We start from the raw sequence: 19,630 nt of genomic DNA on the forward strand, positions 1-19,630 counted from the left end.
AATAGCATTGTAAAACCTCATTTTGGTAAAAAATACATTTATATGCATATGTTCTTAGAAAAAGTCTTGTAAGGATACAACCTGGGTTAGGAAATGTGGTAGTAAAAATATATTATTTCTTATTTTTTATTATTTGTGTTTTCTAAATTTTAATAAAATTTAGTGCTTTTGTTATAAAAAATTAACTTTATACACTGCAATAATGCATATTAAGTATTTAATTCAAGATTACAGGCTAAATATCTGCTTTTGTCCCTCATTCTTTTTTAAAACAATCCCATTGAAATAAAGATAGAAAAGAAATGAAGAAATATTCCCACAGAATAGAGAAAAAGGATGAAGTGGTAGAAGAGAATTTCACCAGCAAATAGGAGATGTCAATAACATTTCTGAAAGACTGGAGAAGATACAGGCATGATGACAGAGAAAAGATATGTGATATCAAAAAGTTACAGAAAAGGAAGAATTGATCTATCCATTAGAATGTCAACTCTGGGCTCAGAATCAGCACATGAGGCAGAAGACAGGAGCCATAAGTATAAAATGACTCTGAAAACAGAATAATTATTTGAAGGACTGTATATAGACATCACTACATAGCACCCCAATTCCTTCCCCAACTCTGACTAAACAGAGCATTCGGGTGCTTGGCATTTACCTCACAGAAAAAACAGATCATCCACAACAACAAAAACCAGCCTATTCTTATCCAAAGAAACTGAACAAGCAGCTTAGAGAAAACTGGGGCTTCTAATGTGAATGTTAGCATCTGGGCACTCCAACCTAGAGTGGTCAGCCCTTCTCCCATCCCTAATCCAAATCTGACAATCAACACACCTTACCCATGTACACAGACTAGAGACAATTATTAGGACCAAACCTCTTTACACCTCAGTAAAATAAATCCACATGAGCTACCCAGACCACCTCTCCAGGACAATCAGGAATCATCAGGCAAATGAGGAAAACTAACAACATGAAAGACTAACAAGTTTTTCAAGCAATTTAGAAGGATAAAGGATAATTTAGAGAGAGAAACACATAAAGAAAAAAAAAGAAACACCCTAAACTCATTCAGAAAGATTTTTAGAGAAAATTCTATACAGATGGTAAGAACAAGATACTGGAGAGAGGAAATCTATATATGTATAAAACAAAAAGAACAAATGATATAAAAGATAAAACACATTACAAAATTAAAAGATCAGTCTTGGAGATCCAATATCCAATTCCGAGTCCCAAAAAAGAATAAAATGTTAAGAAGGAAAGCATTGCTTAATAACAAAATACCCTCATGCTCAGTGGCTTAAAAAGAATTATCTCCAACAATTTCTGAGGGTCAGGCATCTGGGAGCAGCTTAGTGGTGTGGTTCTGGCTAAGGAGCTCTCCTGAAATTACTATCAAACCTGCAGTCATTTAAAGGCTTAACTGGCACCAGATGCAGTGGCTCACACCTGTAATCCTGGACTTTGGGAGGCCGAGGCAGAAGGATTGCTTTGAGGCCAGGAGTTTGAGGCCAGCCTGAACAATACAGAGAGACCTTGTCTCTTTAGTTAAAAAAAAAAAAATTTTTAAGAAAAAAATAACAAAATTAACTAAAGGCTTAACTGGGATAGGAAGTTTCACAACCAAGCTCACTCACATGACTGCTGGGGAAAGAAGCCTCAGTTCCTCACTCACATGGGCCTCCACAAGGATACTCATGACATGGCAGCTGGCTTCCACCAGAATGAGTAATCCAAGGGAGAGAGAAAGTAACAAAGACAGAAGCCGTAATGTCTTTCATTACCTAATATGAGAAATGATATACCTTCACTTCTGCCATATTCTATAGGTCATGCACATCAATGTAGGAGACTACACAGGGCATCAGGACCAGGAGATAGGGATCATTCAGAAGAACCATCTTGGAGGATGACTATACCAGTTATCAAAAAAAAAAAAATTAAGGAGGATGGGAAAAAATCTCTTAAGATACAAATGATAAAACTTCAGATCTCTAAGGATCAGATAATCACAAATTTGTCACAGGAAAGGAAAAAATGCTCACCTACAAAGGTGTAAGAATTAGATTACCACCAGACTTTTTATCAAATGAATGGTAAAAGACAAAGAGGCAATGCCTTCAGTTGTAAAGTTGTGACAGAAAATGTTTATCAACCTGGAATTCTACATCCATCTAAATGAACAATCAGGTGTGAGAGTAGACTAAAGTCCCTTCCAGAAATAAAGAATCAGACGGTTGAGCTACCAAACGTCATTATTAAGATTTGAGCTAGGCATGGTGGTGCATGACTATAGTCCCAAATACTAGGTAGACTGAGGTGGGAGACTCGCTTGAGCTCAGGAGTTCAAATCCAGCCTGGGTAAGATAGCAATGCCTTATCTCTTAAAAAAGAAAAAAAAAAAGAAAAAAAAAAATATATATATATATACTTGAATTGGCACCCCAATAAAACAAGATTTCAAAAAGAGATGATATTAATATGCAAGAAACTCTATTATCAATCCCAAAAGGGGAAAATCCTCAGGTAATGGCTGTAGGGCATGCCTGAAGAACAAATGGACCAGATTGGAAAAGAATTCCATGCAAAAGACAGTATGATTGAGTAGGAAGAATAACAGAGATATCATAAAGGCACACTGGTTCTTGCTACAATAAAATTTTAAAAATAAAATTTAAAAAGTTGGGGAACTTCAGGGAAAACAAAAGGCAACATAACAAAGTCATGGTTCATACAGAAACAAATAAAAGGTCATATGGGTTTAGCAATCAAGGGACTGGAAGAAAAGAGGCTATGTACTAAAGATGGTCTCTTTGAAGAGGTCCAGGAGTTGGGCCACCAGACTCAAAAATAGTCAATGGTTGTAGCCTTGTACTCAATAGCATTTAAAAAGTCATACTAATACAAACTCTTCATTGTTTTAAGAGTCAGCCTTCACATGGAAGACATTAATGTGACTGTAAAACAAAATGTCAGCAACCTTGACAATTTAAAAGTTTAAAAGTATCTGAAAAAAGGCAGGAGGTAGAAGAGGAAAGGAAGGATGGGGTGCTTATTAGTTCATTTTATATGAAGCAGTATCAAGATACTGACTACTGCAGATAGAACAATACATAAATATTATAATTATATTAAACATGTAAAAAAATTAAAATTATCAATTTTTGGAAAGAAGAGAGAAAGGGAAAGTAGTGTCAATAAGCTAAACCCTCTTCTTTCATATGATAAAGTCAACTGATGCTAAGTAAATTCCATAAACAGAATTTCAGTACAGGTTAAGTATCCCTTATCTGAAATGCTTGGGACCATTAGTGTTTCAGATTTCAGATTTTTTTCAGATTTCAGAATATTTACGTAGACATAATGAGATATCTTGGGGATGGGACCCAAGTCTAAACACAAAATTCATTTATGTTTCATATACACTTTATACATACAGGCTATGGTGATTTTACACAACCTTTTTTTTTTTTTTGCTCTTGTCACCCAGGCTGCAGTGCAATGGCACTATCTCGGCTCACTGAAACCTGTCTCCTGGTTCAAGCAATTCTCCTGCCTCAGCCTCCCGTGTAGCTGGGATTACAGGTGTGCACCACCACGCCCAGCTAATTTTTTTGTATTTTTAGTAGAGATGGGTTTCACCATGTTGGTCAGGCTGGTCTCAAACTCCTGACCTCAAGTGATCTACCCACCTCGGCCTCCCAAAGTGCTGGGATTACAGATATGAGCCACCGCACCCAGGCTTATGCAACATTTTACATAATTTTGTAAATGAAATATAGTTTTGACTGCAACCCATCACAAGAGGTCAAGTGTGAAACTTTCCACTTGTGGCATCATGTCACAACTATATGCCAACCAACTGGAAAACCTAAAAGAAATGGATAAATTGGCCTTTGGGCTTTCAGATCTGTAACAATGGCCTCTTGGGGGTTTTTGGCCTTCAGCCTCAGATCAGGTGCTGTACTTTCAGCTTCTCTGGTTTTGAGGGTTTTAGACTTGGAATGAACCATGGTACTAGCTTTTCTCATCCCCCAGCTTGCAGATGGCCGATCACGGGATGTCACCTTTGTAATTATGTAAGCCAGTTCTCCCTAGTAAACTCCCTTTCATATATACATATCCTACCATTTCTGTCCCTCTGGAAAAACCTAATAGAGATTTTGAACTTCATAGCTCTCTAGTAACAGACCCAAATGAAAAGGAAATCAACAAGTTGCCAGAAAAGAAATTCAAAACATGAATCTTAGGTCAAAAACTTTCCACATGTGGCATCATGCCACAAGTGGAAAGTCAAAGCTCAGAAAGTTTTGGATTTTGGCACATTTTAGATTTCAGATTTTCAGATTAGGGGTGCTCAATCTGTATTCTTTCTGTCAAAGTTATATCTTGAACATTAACTATATTTGATGGTTTAGAACCCATTAGGCTAAATTTGAACTGATCTCTACAAATTTCTTCAGGAAGTTGGTTATGTGTTTAGGTGCATAAAAATGCATGAAAATGTACATGCATGCTCGAATGCATATATATGTGTGTATTTTAACTAAATGCATGACTTTATTTTCTTTCTGTATTTTCTAAAAATTAAAGAAAAAATTTGCTGGAATGCAAGAAATAGTCAGGGAAGGGAATATCCTGGTTAACTAAAGACTGACACTAAGATTTAATCTATTTCTCCAATGTGTGTAAAAGGCTACTATCATACAGAAACATGGTATCCTCTCTCACTGTATAAATTCTAATGCTAATCTTAATGGAAATGAGAAGTTCACCTGATTTTAAGAAATAATGAAGAGGTACCAGAAAGAGGCACTAGAAGCATTTGAAACTATTTGAAGGATTTTAAGATAATTTCAAAGAAAAAGATCAAGATAAGTAAATATATATTGATGGATCTCACAAATCTAAGAGACCGTTTAACAGAAGAGAACAAAAGGAGCATACTATATTGCTACCATCAGGAAGAACTTCCTAATTATAGCTACTAACAACAGAATGGACTGTCTATAATAAAAGTCTGATCTTCCATCACTATATTATTTAAATAAAGACCAAATAAACACTAGAAATAATAAGTCTGTAATGTTTTAAATTAGTAAAAGATTGGACTACATCATCCCTAAAGTATAAGTATAATTATGAGAGTTCTAAACTAATAATTTTGACTTACCAACATCCATTGCAGTTTCCATAAAGCTTTTCTGTCGTGAAGCAAACTCTGCAAGCAATTTCTGCTGCCTCTCTCTAGCCTTCTGTCGCCTAGATTAAACAGAAATAAAGTTTTAAGTATCAGATGTGCTTAAGACCTAACTACTATATTTCAGGAGTATATAATGTATGAAAATGTATATATGTATGTCTTTAGGTGCACAAAAATGCATGAAAATGTACATGCATGCTTGAATGCATATATATGTGTGTATTTTAACTAAATGCATGACTTTATATTCTTTCCACATTTTCCAAAAATTAAAGAAAAAATTTGCTGGAACGCAAGAAATAGTTAAGGAAGGGAATATCCTGGTTAACCCCTGGCACACAGTTGAGAACAATCTATTTTTTGTATTATGTATTAAATTTCTTCTAATATTTGATTGTCCTTAAAAGGATTCTAATTTTAAAAGCTTACAAACTCACTGGTTTAATAAAAATAAAAGCCAAGATGTACTTTAAAATGTGAAATAATAATTAAGGTAGATAGAATATTTGGATTTCCAACAACACAAGTTCCTAAGTATACATCAGAAGGCAGCAAGAGCAAGTCTTTTTTAGCAAGAGACTAACAATTTAACCCCAGGCACAAATAACAGTAAACTGATTGCTAGAAGAAGCTATGATGTTTAGATATAAACAAAGTCTAAAAGATAAGAACAGTCATATTTACTGTTACCCTAAGAATAGGTCTCTCCTAACAGAGAATGAACAGAAGCCAGTAAGTTTCCCAGTTTCTACTAGGACATATTTCAAGTTTGGTTTATTTTGTATAAAGTAAAGGAATGTGAAGGAGTCTCAAACACAACATAAGACAAAAACTGTATTACAAAGCCCTAAATATTCCCTTGGATTAATTCACTATATTATATTTATTATGTATGCCTTATCTACTTCCAAAGAGTATTTTAATTGCAACTGGTTACCAAAAAAAAAAACAAAAATCCACCAATACAATGTTACCATAACATAGGAATAGGAAAATAAGTCAAAGGTGACAGGTTTCTTGAGATTATGTGATGCCAACAATACATAATAAAAGTAAGCATAAAGTTTCACTCCCAGCAAGGAAAGGTTAAATTAGTAATTTCAACAAGAAGTGAAGGAGAGGAAGAAGAAGAAAAAAGAAAGGTTAGAAAAGGTAAATTATATGTTAGTTCATGGAAGAGATAAACTTTTTACTTGAACAAAACTAAAAGAGGAGCTGATGTTCTTTGTGTCATACCCATAATACAGAAGAATAATGAGAACACAATGGACAGAGTATACTACAGCAGTTTTTTTAATGACCATTTATTATGTCTATACAGTATAGAAGTCAAAGCATTATGTTAAACTGAGAGTCTATGCAATCATTGTTATGGGAAACCTAAAAGTATTTTTCTATTAATCTGATCTGATTCAAGGATATAACATATAAAATTTAGAAGAATGAAATACAGTAATTTTTAAATTATCCACCCATTTGCTCCCATCAAATTAGTGGGGATAATCAGGAGCAACTATAAAGTCAAGTTCTGTGGTCCACTTTACCATGAGAAGTTACATATTTTTGACAATAATATTCAAAAAATTGTTAACACTCCTTTTCTAACATTTACAGATAATTTAGGATCCACATAAAAAACTCGCCTTATTATTTTATAACAACAATTCTTTTATACTGTTTTTGAGCCAAAATATTATTATCCAGGTTGATCACTCACCTTATTCATCAAAGTCAACTCTCAATGATGATGGCCATTTCAAAAAATTAAATCTACCCGTCCCCTCTCTTCCCTTTCTGAACATGTCCTAGTATGGAGTGTCAGGACTCGACAGCCTGGCACAGGAGGGCATTTGTGTGGTAAAATTTTAGTTAAATATGTGTAATTTTTTAACTAAAAAGTTAAATATATCTATCTAGATAGATAGATACACAGATACAGAGAGCGAGAGAAAGAGTTATAGGTGTCAGGTATCTTACTGTGGAAGTAGGGAGTCACAGAGTTACAAATATGGAAAGAGAGAAAACAAGAATGACTCCTAGAGTGATAGATTGGAACTGAAAGTATCAGAGTGAACTCATAGTTTTCAGTACATAAAGGTAGACATAAAACTAAATATAAATTTCTCCCTTCCTCTCTCTCACTACCTTCCAAAACAAACACAGACTTACAAAGAAACACACACACAATTTTCCCCAGCTCTGTCCTAAGAGGACCTGAGACAGCTATACTTCATTAGAATAAACACATGGACTGGAGTTTCTAAATACCATTCTCTCCTAAAAGCAACCAGGACACCTTGGAGCAATGGCTGACTCCAAGTACAGGATAAGCCTGCAACATCTTTTTTTTTTTTTTTTTTTTGAGACAGAGTCTCATTCTATTGCCCAGGCTGGAGTGCAGTGGCGTGATCTAGGGTCACTGCAACCTCTGCCTCCTGGGTTCAAGCGATTCTCGTGCTTCAGCCTCCTGAGTAGATGGGATTACAGGCACACGCCACCATGCCTGACTAATTTTTGTATTGTTAGTAGAGACGGGGTTTCACCACATTGGCCAGGCTGATCTCGAACTCCTGACCTCAGGTCATCTGACCATCTCAGCCTCCCGAAGTGCTGGGATTACAGGTGTGAGCCACCACCTGGCCAAGCCTGGAACATCTTATTGCCCCAGAAAATAAGAATATGCTCAAAGAATGATGGGGACAGATCAACAAGACCCGGAAACCAGCTTGATGTGACTCCTAGTGGCCAAATCTGTAATAATTTGAGCACCAAAATTAATAACAAGCATATGAGATTATAACCCATAAAACAGGAACCCATGAGTCCATACTGATAAAAATGAATGAATATAAAGTTGATATGGATTGGGATATTACAATATCTCAAAGTATCTCTCCACAAATTATGTATTAATTGTAAAGTAGGGTGGGAAAGGTAATTTGACTGTGAAGAAGTCTGGCAGACATGATCAAAGTAAATCACCAGTGATGAAACAAATTGAAATCATGTAACACCTTATGGGATACAATGAAAACAAAACAGCAACACTTCATTGACATTCCTGCCAAAGTTGTATAAACTGAGTCAAAATATAAAGGGAAAACAGAGAATCCCAAATTAAGAGATATTCTACAATGTTACTACTGCTTCATAATCTTTAAAAGTGCCAAGGTCATGAAAATAAAAACTTCTATATTGAAGGAGAACAAAGAGGCATGACAATTAAATGCAAGGAGTGATTATGAACTGGATCTTTCTGCTATAAGAAATATTAGTGGCTGGGCATAATGCCTCATGCCTGTAAACCCAGCACTTTGGGATGCCGAGGCGGGTGGATCACAAGGTCAGGAGTTCAAGACCAGCCTGGGCAATATGGTGAAACCCTGTCTCTACTAAAAATACAAAAATTAGCGTGGCGTGGTGGCAGGCGCCTGTTAATCGCAGCTACTCGGGAGGCTGAGGCAGAGAATTGCTTGAACCTGGGAGGCGGAGGTTGCAGTGAGTCGAGATCACGCCACTGCTCTCCAGCCTGGGTGACAGAGCGAGACTCTGTCTCAAAAACGAAAAAAAAAGAAACAAAGAAAGAAAAGAAATATTATTGGGGGCTAGGAGAAGTGGCTCATGCCTGTAATCACACCACTTTGTGGAGCTGAGGCGGGAGGATCACTTGGGCCCAGGAGTTTGAGACCAGCCTGGATAACACAGCAAGACCTCATCCCTACAACTGATTTTTAAAAATTAGCCAGGCATGGTGGCACACACCTGTAGTACCAGCTATTCAAGAGGCTGAGGCGGGAGAATCACTTGAGCCTAGGAGGTCAAGGTGGAAGTAAGCCGTCCATCATTGCCACACACTCCAGCCTGAGCGACCAGAGCACGACCCTGTCTCCAAAAAAAGAAAAAGAAAAAGGAGAAGAGAAGGAGAAGAGAGGGAGGGGAGGGGGAGGAGGGGAGGGAAGGGAAGGGGAGTGGAGACGATGCGAGACGAGACATTACTGGGACAACTATCAAAACTTGGGATCTAAAGATTTAATCATACTCAAATACCATACTGATTTGCTAATTCTCATAGTTGAGGATACAAAGAACTTCCTGAACCATTTATGTAAGTTTAAGATTCCTTCAAAATAAAAGCTTTTGAAATTAAATCCATCCTCAAAGGACAAATATTTGCCACAATGGAAGAAACGGAAGCAAAGAAAATGTGCTCTAGATGCTCAAAGCATTCTAAGTGACCTCCAAAAATGTTTTGAGCAACAACAGCAATGATAGACTATATTTTTGGTCTTCTGAATCACTATTTTGCAAATCTGTAAGTTTTGCCATGCTTCTTTAATTAATGCCACTCACTCTACAGCTCACCTTTAAACATGTACACTTACAATTAGAATACGTATGTCCATAGAGTGTACTTTTTAAAATCTATTAAACATAAGAAAACCTCAAATGTAACTGCTTGACACTAGTATTGAAGTGTATTTCTATAGCGGGTTTCTATACTAACCAGAAATGGAATGTCATTGTTGTGAATGTTTTCTTAATCGAGATTATTACTTTTCTTTTCTTTTTTTTTTTTTTTTTTGAGACGGAGTCTCGCTCTGTCGCCCGGACTGGAGTGCAGTGGCCGGATCTCAGCTCACTGCAAGCTCCGCCTCCCAGGTTTACCCCAGTCTCCTGCCTCAGCCTCCCGAGTAGCTGGGACTACAGGCGCCCACCAACTCACCCGGCTAGTTTTTTTGTATTTTTTAGTAGAGACGGGGTTTCACCGTGTTAGCCAGGATGGTCTCGATCTCCTGACGTCGCAATCCACCCGTCTCGGCCTCCCAAAGTGCTGGGATTACAGGCTTGAGCCACCGCGCCCGGCCCGAGATTATTACTTTTCTAAATGGGCATAAATGTAAATAAAGGCCATTAACAAAGAACATACACAAGTTCTGGCAGATTCAGTATAACTCAAAAATTTTCCATTAACTCCTGAGGCAAAGACATTGAAGCTGCATTTTATTACAACCATCTAATGTTTTCTGCTTACATCTTGTTTTCTATGAAGTTAATCTATTATGAAAGTGATACTGAGTTTGTCTAAAGGTGAGGTACTTGGAAATTGATCCTCATTAAGTGTTCATGAACGGTTCTGCCTTTATTATGAAAATCCAAAACAAATCCAGAGGAAAGACAAACGTGAGAAGCATGGTGAGATCCAAATAGTCATCTTAATCCTTAGCTGTCCACTACAAATTAGTTTCAAGTACTTGTCAATACCATCATTGTTCAAAGGAAACAAAATCTATCACAAAGAAAGCCTTTAAAATTTTTAGAATATTATTTATTACAGTACCATCAGGGCCTTTGTAAAAGTAGCATCTAAACAATGTCCTCCAGTATCACATTATTAGTAATAATTACCAAAAAAAATAGATTTTGATTCACTGTTTATCTTCTTTCAAAATAAAAGGATATACTATTATATAACAGAAAGAAGGATATGACCACTAAGAGAGACCACTAATTGAAAAAAATAACAATCTTACCTCATTTTCAACCTTCTAATTTTGGCAGTAGATTTATTACATTCTAGGCTATTACTAATTCAAACTTAATGACTGGTCATCTAAATTATATGTTACTGAATGTCCTTTCTCCCATGGAAACAAATTTTTTGTTAGTTCTTTATAACTCCTATTTAGGAATTCTCCTAAATTCTTAATCTACCGTAGGCTTTTGCATATATTAATATAAATTTTTTATAACAAACTTTTCTCTTTTTTTGAGATGGGGAGTCTCACTCTGTCGCCAGGCAGGAGTGCAGTGGCGCGATCTCAGCTCACTGCAACCTCCGCCTCCCAGCTTCAAGCAATTCTCCTGCCTCAGCCTCCCTAGTAGCTGGGACTACAGGCACACGCCACCACGCCCAGCTATTTTTTATATTTTTAGTAAAGATGGGGTTTCACCATGTTGGCCAGGATGGTCTTACTCTCCTGACCTTGTGATCCACCCACCTCGACCTCCCAACAAACTCTTAATTACATCAAAGATGTAGTATAACTATATATGTGACTAAAATTGCTCCTTATACAGGTACCAAAGGATGACCTCCTAATTAATAAATCAAACAGGATGGCCAATCTTATTGAACTCCTATAGCACTTAACAATTTTGATGTTTCTTGCTTCCGAACTTCCTCTTGTGACTTCTCTAATGCCACTCACCCCAGTTTTTCTCTTACTCTGCTCAGCCACCCATTTATCAGTCACCTTTATAGGTACCCTTTCCTCAGTCATTCCCTTTAATGTTTTCCCCTTGAGTTCTATATTCAGTCTTCTCATTTTCTTACTGTACACTTTCTCCCATATACAAGGATTCTACTATCACCTATGTGCTCATATCTGTATCTCTAAGAATTCTCCCCTAAATCTTAAACCCTATATCTGACTGGACATCTTCACCTGGGTATCCCTCTTAAACTTAGTAGTATCCAGAACTGAACAGATCAGTTTTACTACTGAGCCTGAGACCCCTCCTATACTCCATTATCTTGGTAAAAGGAACATTATCCAAGTCAGAAATCAGGCCACCATTCACGACATCTCCCTCATTTCTCACATCAAGCTGATTACCGAGTCTAACAACTTGTACCTGCTAAATATCTCATATGCATCTCCTCCTCTCTTTATTATCATCACTGTCTTAGTTCAGACCCTTACCACACCTGCCCCACTAGATGACTAAGTAGCTTGCTCTCCCAATTTCCAGTCTTACCCCACTCTAATCCACCCTCATGTAATTATCCTATATATATACACATATATATACATACACACACACACACACACACACACATATATATATATATATANCAGGATGGTCTCGATCTCCTGACCTCGTGATCTGCCCGCCTCAGCCTCCCAAAGTGCTGGGATTACAGGCGTGAGCCACCGTGTCCAGTTCTATCTTATATATTATTCCTCACTTAAAATCCTTCCAGTTTCCCTGTAACCATTTATACCCTGTGCCAGTTAATGATACGCGGTTACCTTCTTAGCCTTATGTCCTGCTACTCCCATTAACACTCTGTGTACCCAATATAGTACCTGTTACACTATGTTAACACTACTAACAAACTATCTGTTTACCAGTCTGTCTCTCCATTATAGTATCAATTCCTCGAGGTCAGGAAGTCCAACACCGGACACAGATATGTCTAGAAAAGTGCTTGACTGACACCCAATGAGTGAGAAATGGATCAATCGAGTAAGATCCATCTTAGGCTTGCTTCCACTGATCATTTAATCCATAATTGCCTATATTTAATTTTAAAAGTAAGAAGATGAAATTATCCAGAAAATACCTCTAAAGTACACTTCAAACTGCTAAATGATGTATTAGTCATACCGCTCACAATAGTAGTCCAAATAACTCTGTTGACAATGATTTTTACCTATATAAAAGAGATTGAGATGATCAAGGTCCTAGATTCTTAAATTAAGATAATATTGACAGGCCGGGCGCGGTGGCTCAAGCCTGTAATCCCAGCACTTTGGGAGGCCGAGACGGGCGGATCACGAGGTCAGGAGATCGAGACCATCCTGGCTAACACGGTGAAACCCCGTCTCTACTAAAAAATACAAAAAACTAGCCGGGTGAGGTGGCGGGCACCTGTAGTCCCAGCTACTCGGGAGGCTGAGGCAGGAGAATGGCGTAAACCCAGGAGGCGGAGCTTGCAGTGAGCTGAGATCTGGCCACTGCACTCCAGCCTGGGCGACAGAGCGAGACTCCGTCTCAAAAAAAAAAAAAAAAAAAGATAATATTGATGTGATCTCTTTGGACCCTCCCTAAGGGGAAATGTGTACCCTTCCCCTATAATTGTTGCTTTGGTAGACAAATTTGTCTTAAATAATAAAGAAATTAAAACAATAAATATTATTTATAACCTCAGAGAAGTGAGCAATGACTATCTTGAATTTGATCTGAAATCCTTTTTTTAATGTCCTGGGTCTTTTAGCCTATGTACACTCATTAGAAGGCATGCTCTTTTTTTTTTTTTTCTTTAATAAACACTGAACCCTTTCCAAGAGTTTGACAATTATGCTGAGTTTCAATCTCTCAAGATTCACCTTGTCAGGTTTACGACAGTAGGGTCAGCAATGTTGACAAGGCTCTTGGGAAACAATTGGTGACAATGCACAGTAACACAACTCTTCTGGCAAACAACGTACCACTGAAAAAAAGAACCATACTATGCTCATAGTCCTTGACCCACAAACTCCACATAACACAGTATATATCTTGAGATTTAAAAAAAATCCCAATCTTTTTTTTTTTCAAGAAAATCAAAAGATGTAAAAAAGTTTATAAATATAATTTAACAACAAATTATAAGCAACCTAAAGACCCAAAAGCTAGAAGCATAAGTTAGTCAGAATGTGTTTTAAAACATCACTTTTAAAATCAGCAATCATATATTAATAAAGATTAGAAAAGACCAAAAGAAACTAAAGCAGTTGGATTTTATTTGGAGAAATGTTTAAATATTTTCTATTCTCATTTAAAGCTGAACAGTTCAACTTTAACAGTAAGAGAATTATTAGATCCCTACAGCAATAAAAGCAGTAGAAATTTTTCCAAAGAGACATACAGATTTAAGGTAGTAATTTTACGGTGGGGTCAGAAAGGCTCACCTGTCCGTCAATAAACTCAATATATCACATGTACAAGCACTGACTATGCTCCATTCCATTCATGTTACATCAGCTATGACTGTTGCTGTTAAACATCCAGGTGATTATCCTCAAATGACCAAAAGGAAGAAAATATCAAATTTTCAACTATACACACGTTTAAAACATTAAAAACAAAAATTACCTTTCTTCTTTGTCCAATGTTTTCTTCTCTGCTGCAGTGACTTTTTTAGGTGGTACAGGAGGGGTCACTTTTCTACATATCTCTTCAATGATGCGTTTGTTCATTCTACTTTGCGACGCAGCTTTTAGTAAAATTCTTTCCACTGCAGTTATACCATCTCCATGACTGTATTTAGGAATTTCTGGTTGGATTAAAATTTCTATGTCATCAAGCCAAGGAGGGTAGTAGGAGTTTTGTTTTCCTGAGAGTTTGTGGTGAAGTTTAATTAGCAAAGACAATATGCTTTCTTTAATTTCCAAAATAGCTGTAGTTAACTGTGGAGCTGAGCCAGGAGCAGACCATTTACTTGAAGTTTTGGGACGAACCACCTGATTTGCTTCACTGCTACTGCGATTGATGATTTCCTGAAATTTCTTTCTACGTTCTGCTACTAAACTGAAAACTTGAGCTGTACCAGAATTCTACCATTAAAAAAGAGAAACAAAGAAAAATCAAGAGAAGTTATTTAGCACCATTTTAAAAACATATTAGTACTACATTTTCCAAAGGGAATGCTCAGTTTCATACAAAGATTTATTCAATAGATTTGCTCTTTAAATAATTCTGTCCCTTGACCTCTCTCTCTCAAATATATTTAATCCCACTCAATCTGGAAAGAGTTATAAGGAGATCATCAGCAGTAACACCTCCTTTTCAACCTCCCGAAAATAGACAAAGCTTAAGTAGTATCTACAGCCATATTAAAGAGAATCATAAACTAAATTATTCATTAGTTTAAAGGAGGAAAAGCTGTTCTGGTCAGCATTCACGAAGAATGGGGTACTCTTTAGTAACTTCTGGAAGACTGCTACAGTTTCCAGTTAAGAAAATTATAAATTAGTTTTTAAAAAAATTTTCTAAGCTAATAAATCTGAACTAGTAATTAATTTCACTTTTTAAGGAACTTTAAAGTTTGAAAATTCTACATAAAAGGCTTAAAGTTACTATAAACTGAAATATAAGGATGAAAAAACTAAACTGATGTTTCATATTTTAATATGAAATTTAATTTGTTTACTAATTTTAATATGAAAATTAAAACTGTGATTGTGATTTGTTTGTTTTATTTGGTGTGTTGTTAAAGACTATGTTTGTTTTCTGAACAGTTTTTTTTTTTTTCTGATATAACTAAGTATTTTCCTCATTAATTTAAATTCTAAAAAGCTTTTTTGCTAAAGCAATCAAACTGCACCAGGGCTCTTAGAAAACATCTTTTAATTAAGATATGAATCAGTTTAATGAATTTATTTTTTAAAAGCAAGCATAGAAAGGATGCTCTAATATCAGATGAGCTTTTGTGAGTCAAATGACAGTATATACTATTTTTTAACATCCAAGCTGTTTTTTTAAAGTACTCTCTACCAGCAATTAGAGACAAAAGCCTCTTATAGAGGTTCCAGTTTTGCTTACAACAAAACACGTTGTCAAAGACCAAGAAAGCTCCTACAAATAGACTCTACTATAAGAAATGTCTGATTCAATGTTCTCTACTGACAAAAATCTAGGTTGGGAAGACTAAAACTGCTTAAGTTTAGTTACTTAAAATGTCATTTCAAGACTTTTCATTACTGCTTTTTAAAAATTAACTTACATGCAATGAGAGCGCTGATTTTCAAAATGAGTCCAAAGCCATAACATACAGAATTTAAGACTTTATAGGCTTATTTTATCAAAGTTAATTAATTGCCATAGAAGCAAAAAAAAGTTATTTGCAAATGAGCATGCTGCTAGCAATTAAATTTATTTTAATTTAGAAAATATCCAAGTCATTTTTAAGAAGTTAGTAATATAGTGGCAATGCTAAATGTAAAGACACTCAAATATGCTACCTATAATTGGTCCAAAATACGTCGAACACTAATAAGAAAATACTCAGTGTTATTTTAAGCTCAATAAGATAAATTTTCTTTAATATTAAGCTTAAATCACTTTGTCAAAAAAAAACCACACACAAATCCAAGAAACTTTCTTTTCAATTTAACCATATTAATTAAACACCCATACACACACAAATACTTCAAAGCAGTTTTTCCCCATTTCCAGTTAAAGCCATGTTGCTAGTTAAAGCAAATATCATACACATCTACCTCTCTTTGAAGAACTTTAGGCCGTCGTGAACTCTGGCAGATTAAGGGAAAAAGACTGATAAGGTAGAAGTTGCATAGATATATCAGAGGAAATAAAAAACAATGTAAAGTTATCTACAACCACTTTTTTTTTCTTTTGGATATCATAGGAACAGTATATCCCAACATAACATACATAACATAAAGCTTTTCCTTATTTTCTTTCTTACATTTACACTTACTTGAAAGGAACCCAAGTTATCAGAGCTAGTACTTGCAGGTGAGTCTCTCTTCACTTCAGGCGCAGTCTCTGGAACTCTTACTCTAACATAGTTTATAAAGTGTCGCATGTTTGACACTAAGTTACTGCCAGGAAACCAACTGTCATGACAACGTTCTGGTCCACCCACTGATGCCTAAAAAAAAAAAAAAGAATATCAAATCTTGCCACGTCAGGTCCAAGGTACAATGGAGATGTAACAAGCCCCCAAAAATCATCCATTGCCTGTCATAATCCTGGATCCTTTACTGTCTCATCCATAAATTATAGAGTGAATAAATTTGAATAAAACCAAATTCAAACAAAAAATGTAGTAATAAATTACTCAATACCAATATGGGTAAGTCCGATGGAATCAGCTAAACGTCTGATTTAAAATACATTTTAAATACATTTTCAATCTAGAATACTGAACATTACACAATATTCATCCTCACCCATTAGTAATACAAATAATGCTAATTTGGACTAATTTGGAGGAAACTGAAAAATCAACCAAAGGTATGACCTAATCATAGAGGAATCTTTATAACCTTTTAACATCTATGAAAGAACATATGTTGATTCAACTTGGACTACAAAGAACTACAAAGTGGTTTCTTTAACTTGTTTTTTGCAATTATTATATTGTGTTATATTTTGTCATTTAGGAGGGAAGAGATGAGGAGAATCTTACACATTAGTGAAACTAACTTGTAGTAACAATTGCTTTTATGGACACAATACTTCTAAAATCCTGAAACAAATTAACAACTTTTACTCTTAAGTACTTTAAACATTCTCCCATATAACAATATTCATGCCATTACCTTAAAACCTTTACAGAAAGAATTTGCTACTCAAAAATAATCCCTAATCAAATTATCAGAATTTTTGGAGCTACTAACTTCAGTTTTACTGATTATTTATCGATTACTGGTAATTGTTTACCAATAATCAATATTCTTAGCATAACACCAAAATGCATTAAACACTTTTCTTAATTTTGTGATAGGAATTACAAATTTCAAATTCAGTAATTCCATAATAGAATTTAATATATCAATGAAGGCCCTAAAAAACTGTACGTATGTGAAGATCCCAAAGGGCCTTTTCTAGTAGTTCTTTAAAAGATCTTATGAGTCTGATGAAAACATAAATATACCTCAAGATGAATCCATAAATACATTTTACTAAGGCATGTTATAACTAGCAAAAGTATAACATGTCTGGTTTGGCAACAATTGGTTGGAGCCAGATAGGGGCTGCCTATCTAAAAATTTTAAATTACAAAAAACTACTTACCTCTTCATCTGATTCTTCTTCAGCAGAATTTTCGAGTCCTAATTCAATCAGATACAAAACCATGCAGAGTACATGTTCTGACAGATTTTGATGATCCATCAGAATCTTTAAAAAGGGAAGAAAATGCCTCATAATTACTTTTTTCCACAAAATGTATTTCATTTAGAGATCCAAAAATATTTTACTGTTATAGACGAAAAGTACTTTAAGTAATATCTAGAAATACCAGTTCACAAATTTTCTAAAGGTTATGTCAGAGAGTCCACTAAAATAAATTCATATGAATGTAAGTATTTAATAAAATAATTTAGTAAGAATATTTTTATATCCTAATTTGCTGACACTCTTCTCTTGATGACAAGGCCATCAGATAATAAGTTTACTAAATAGGATAATTCAAGCAAATGTGTTCAGCACAGCACCTGGCATATAACTGGAAGCACAATAAATGTTTATGGTGCATTAATGTTCTTAAAAACATGTCTCTGAAATTAAAGTTCTGAGCCTCTGAGTATTCTGAATAGCTATATTCATATGTATGTCAGTGTGTGATTTACATGTAGGAGAAAGGCAGAAGGAATTCAAGCGGTTAGTAAAGAGGGTTCTCTGAAGAAAATTTGATAAATCTGACCTATGGATTACTCAATGCAAACCTTATGCATCTTACACAAGGTTTCTGGGCTACCTACACCAATCACTCATTCACTATGATATAACAGACCACTAACCAGAAGATATCTAAAATACTACAAGTAACAAAATGGCCTGGCAGCTATCATCTTGTCCTCATTATAAAAGTCATCTGGCCAAATGACGGAAAGGACGAAAGGAAGAAATTCTGTAGGGAATGGCAGTTTTAATTGTGGGCAAGATAGCAGAGAGCAAAAAAGAGGACAGGATAAGCTGAGCCTCACAGAAGCTGCCCAAATGGCTGAGAGGACTTGGAAAGGAGGTCTTAATTGCTTAAGACCTAATCTACCGCAACTAAAGAATAGACTTTCAAGTCACTGACTCGCTCATGTTTTTCTGACTATTCAGAGGGCTTCTCTGTTCATCTGTTGTGTGGCACAATGAAGAGCATAGGCATTCAAAACCTTTTAAAAACCAGATTTTAAACAAATTTCTGTCTATTCCTAGTTGACCTTCAGCAACAGACTCTGGTCTTAGTTTTCTTATCTCTAAAGTTGAAATCATAGAGCCCCTCCTAGCACTTTCACTTGTCCCATCCCCATCCAAAATAAAACCAAAAGAAAGAAAATAAAATGGAATTAAAGCCCAGAATTGTTGTAAGGATTGCATGGGTTAATATCTGTCATTTGCTTTGTGTAGTGTCTAGCAATGTGTGTTCAACAAATAGTGAGTGGGTGGTGCCAACGATGTAAGGAGCAGAAGCAGCAGCAGGAGGAGACTGAAGGCTGAGAGACCACAGAAGTCATCCTTTCTGATCCACTATGTTATGGAGAGAAAACCAAGGCCCAGCCACACAACCAGCTAGCTAGTGTAAGCAACACTAGAACGCAGACCTCAGACTCCCAGGCCACTGACTATCATTACTATACTATCTCCTCCTGATAAATAAAACATTACCAGCTAAATTCAATTAAATTTTGACTTCAAAGCTTGTGGCATTACAGCTTTAACTGAATAACTTAAGAGCTAAGGAGGAAAAAAATCCCTCTATTAGGTACTTCAAAAAAAAAAAAAAAAAGAAAGAAATAAAAATGATGTTTCCAGGGAGTTTTATTTTGACATTAAACACGTCAGAGGATAAAGGTGGTTTACTAAAATTGATTTTTAGAAAGTTAACTTGCCAACGTAATGTCAATGGAGAATTTTATTATTATTATTACTAAAATCAAGAAAGCTATTTTAAAGTTGAGATTTCAAGAA

General features: G+C 35.7%; 1 protein-coding gene across 1 annotated transcript in view; it reads right to left on the minus strand.

Moving 5' to 3' along the window:
* UBR3 (ubiquitin protein ligase E3 component n-recognin 3) overlaps positions 1-19,630 on the minus strand; it is a 285,317-nt gene that overhangs the window by 132,297 nt on the left and 133,390 nt on the right. The window contains exons 22-25 of the mRNA XM_017854465.1: positions 17,741-17,845; positions 16,419-16,592; positions 14,072-14,532; positions 5,180-5,268 (exon numbers count right to left, since the gene is read on the minus strand). Of these exons, the coding sequence (XP_017709954.1) occupies positions 5,180-5,268; positions 14,072-14,532; positions 16,419-16,592; positions 17,741-17,845 (829 nt within the window). The remainder of the gene's footprint in view (positions 1-5,179; positions 5,269-14,071; positions 14,533-16,418; positions 16,593-17,740; positions 17,846-19,630) is intronic.

Source organism: Rhinopithecus bieti, unplaced genomic scaffold, assembly GCF_001698545.2.
Source record: "Rhinopithecus bieti isolate Rb0 unplaced genomic scaffold, ASM169854v2 scaffold_37314, whole genome shotgun sequence".
In the NCBI taxonomy this organism is placed as follows: Eukaryota; Metazoa; Chordata; class Mammalia; order Primates; family Cercopithecidae; genus Rhinopithecus; species Rhinopithecus bieti.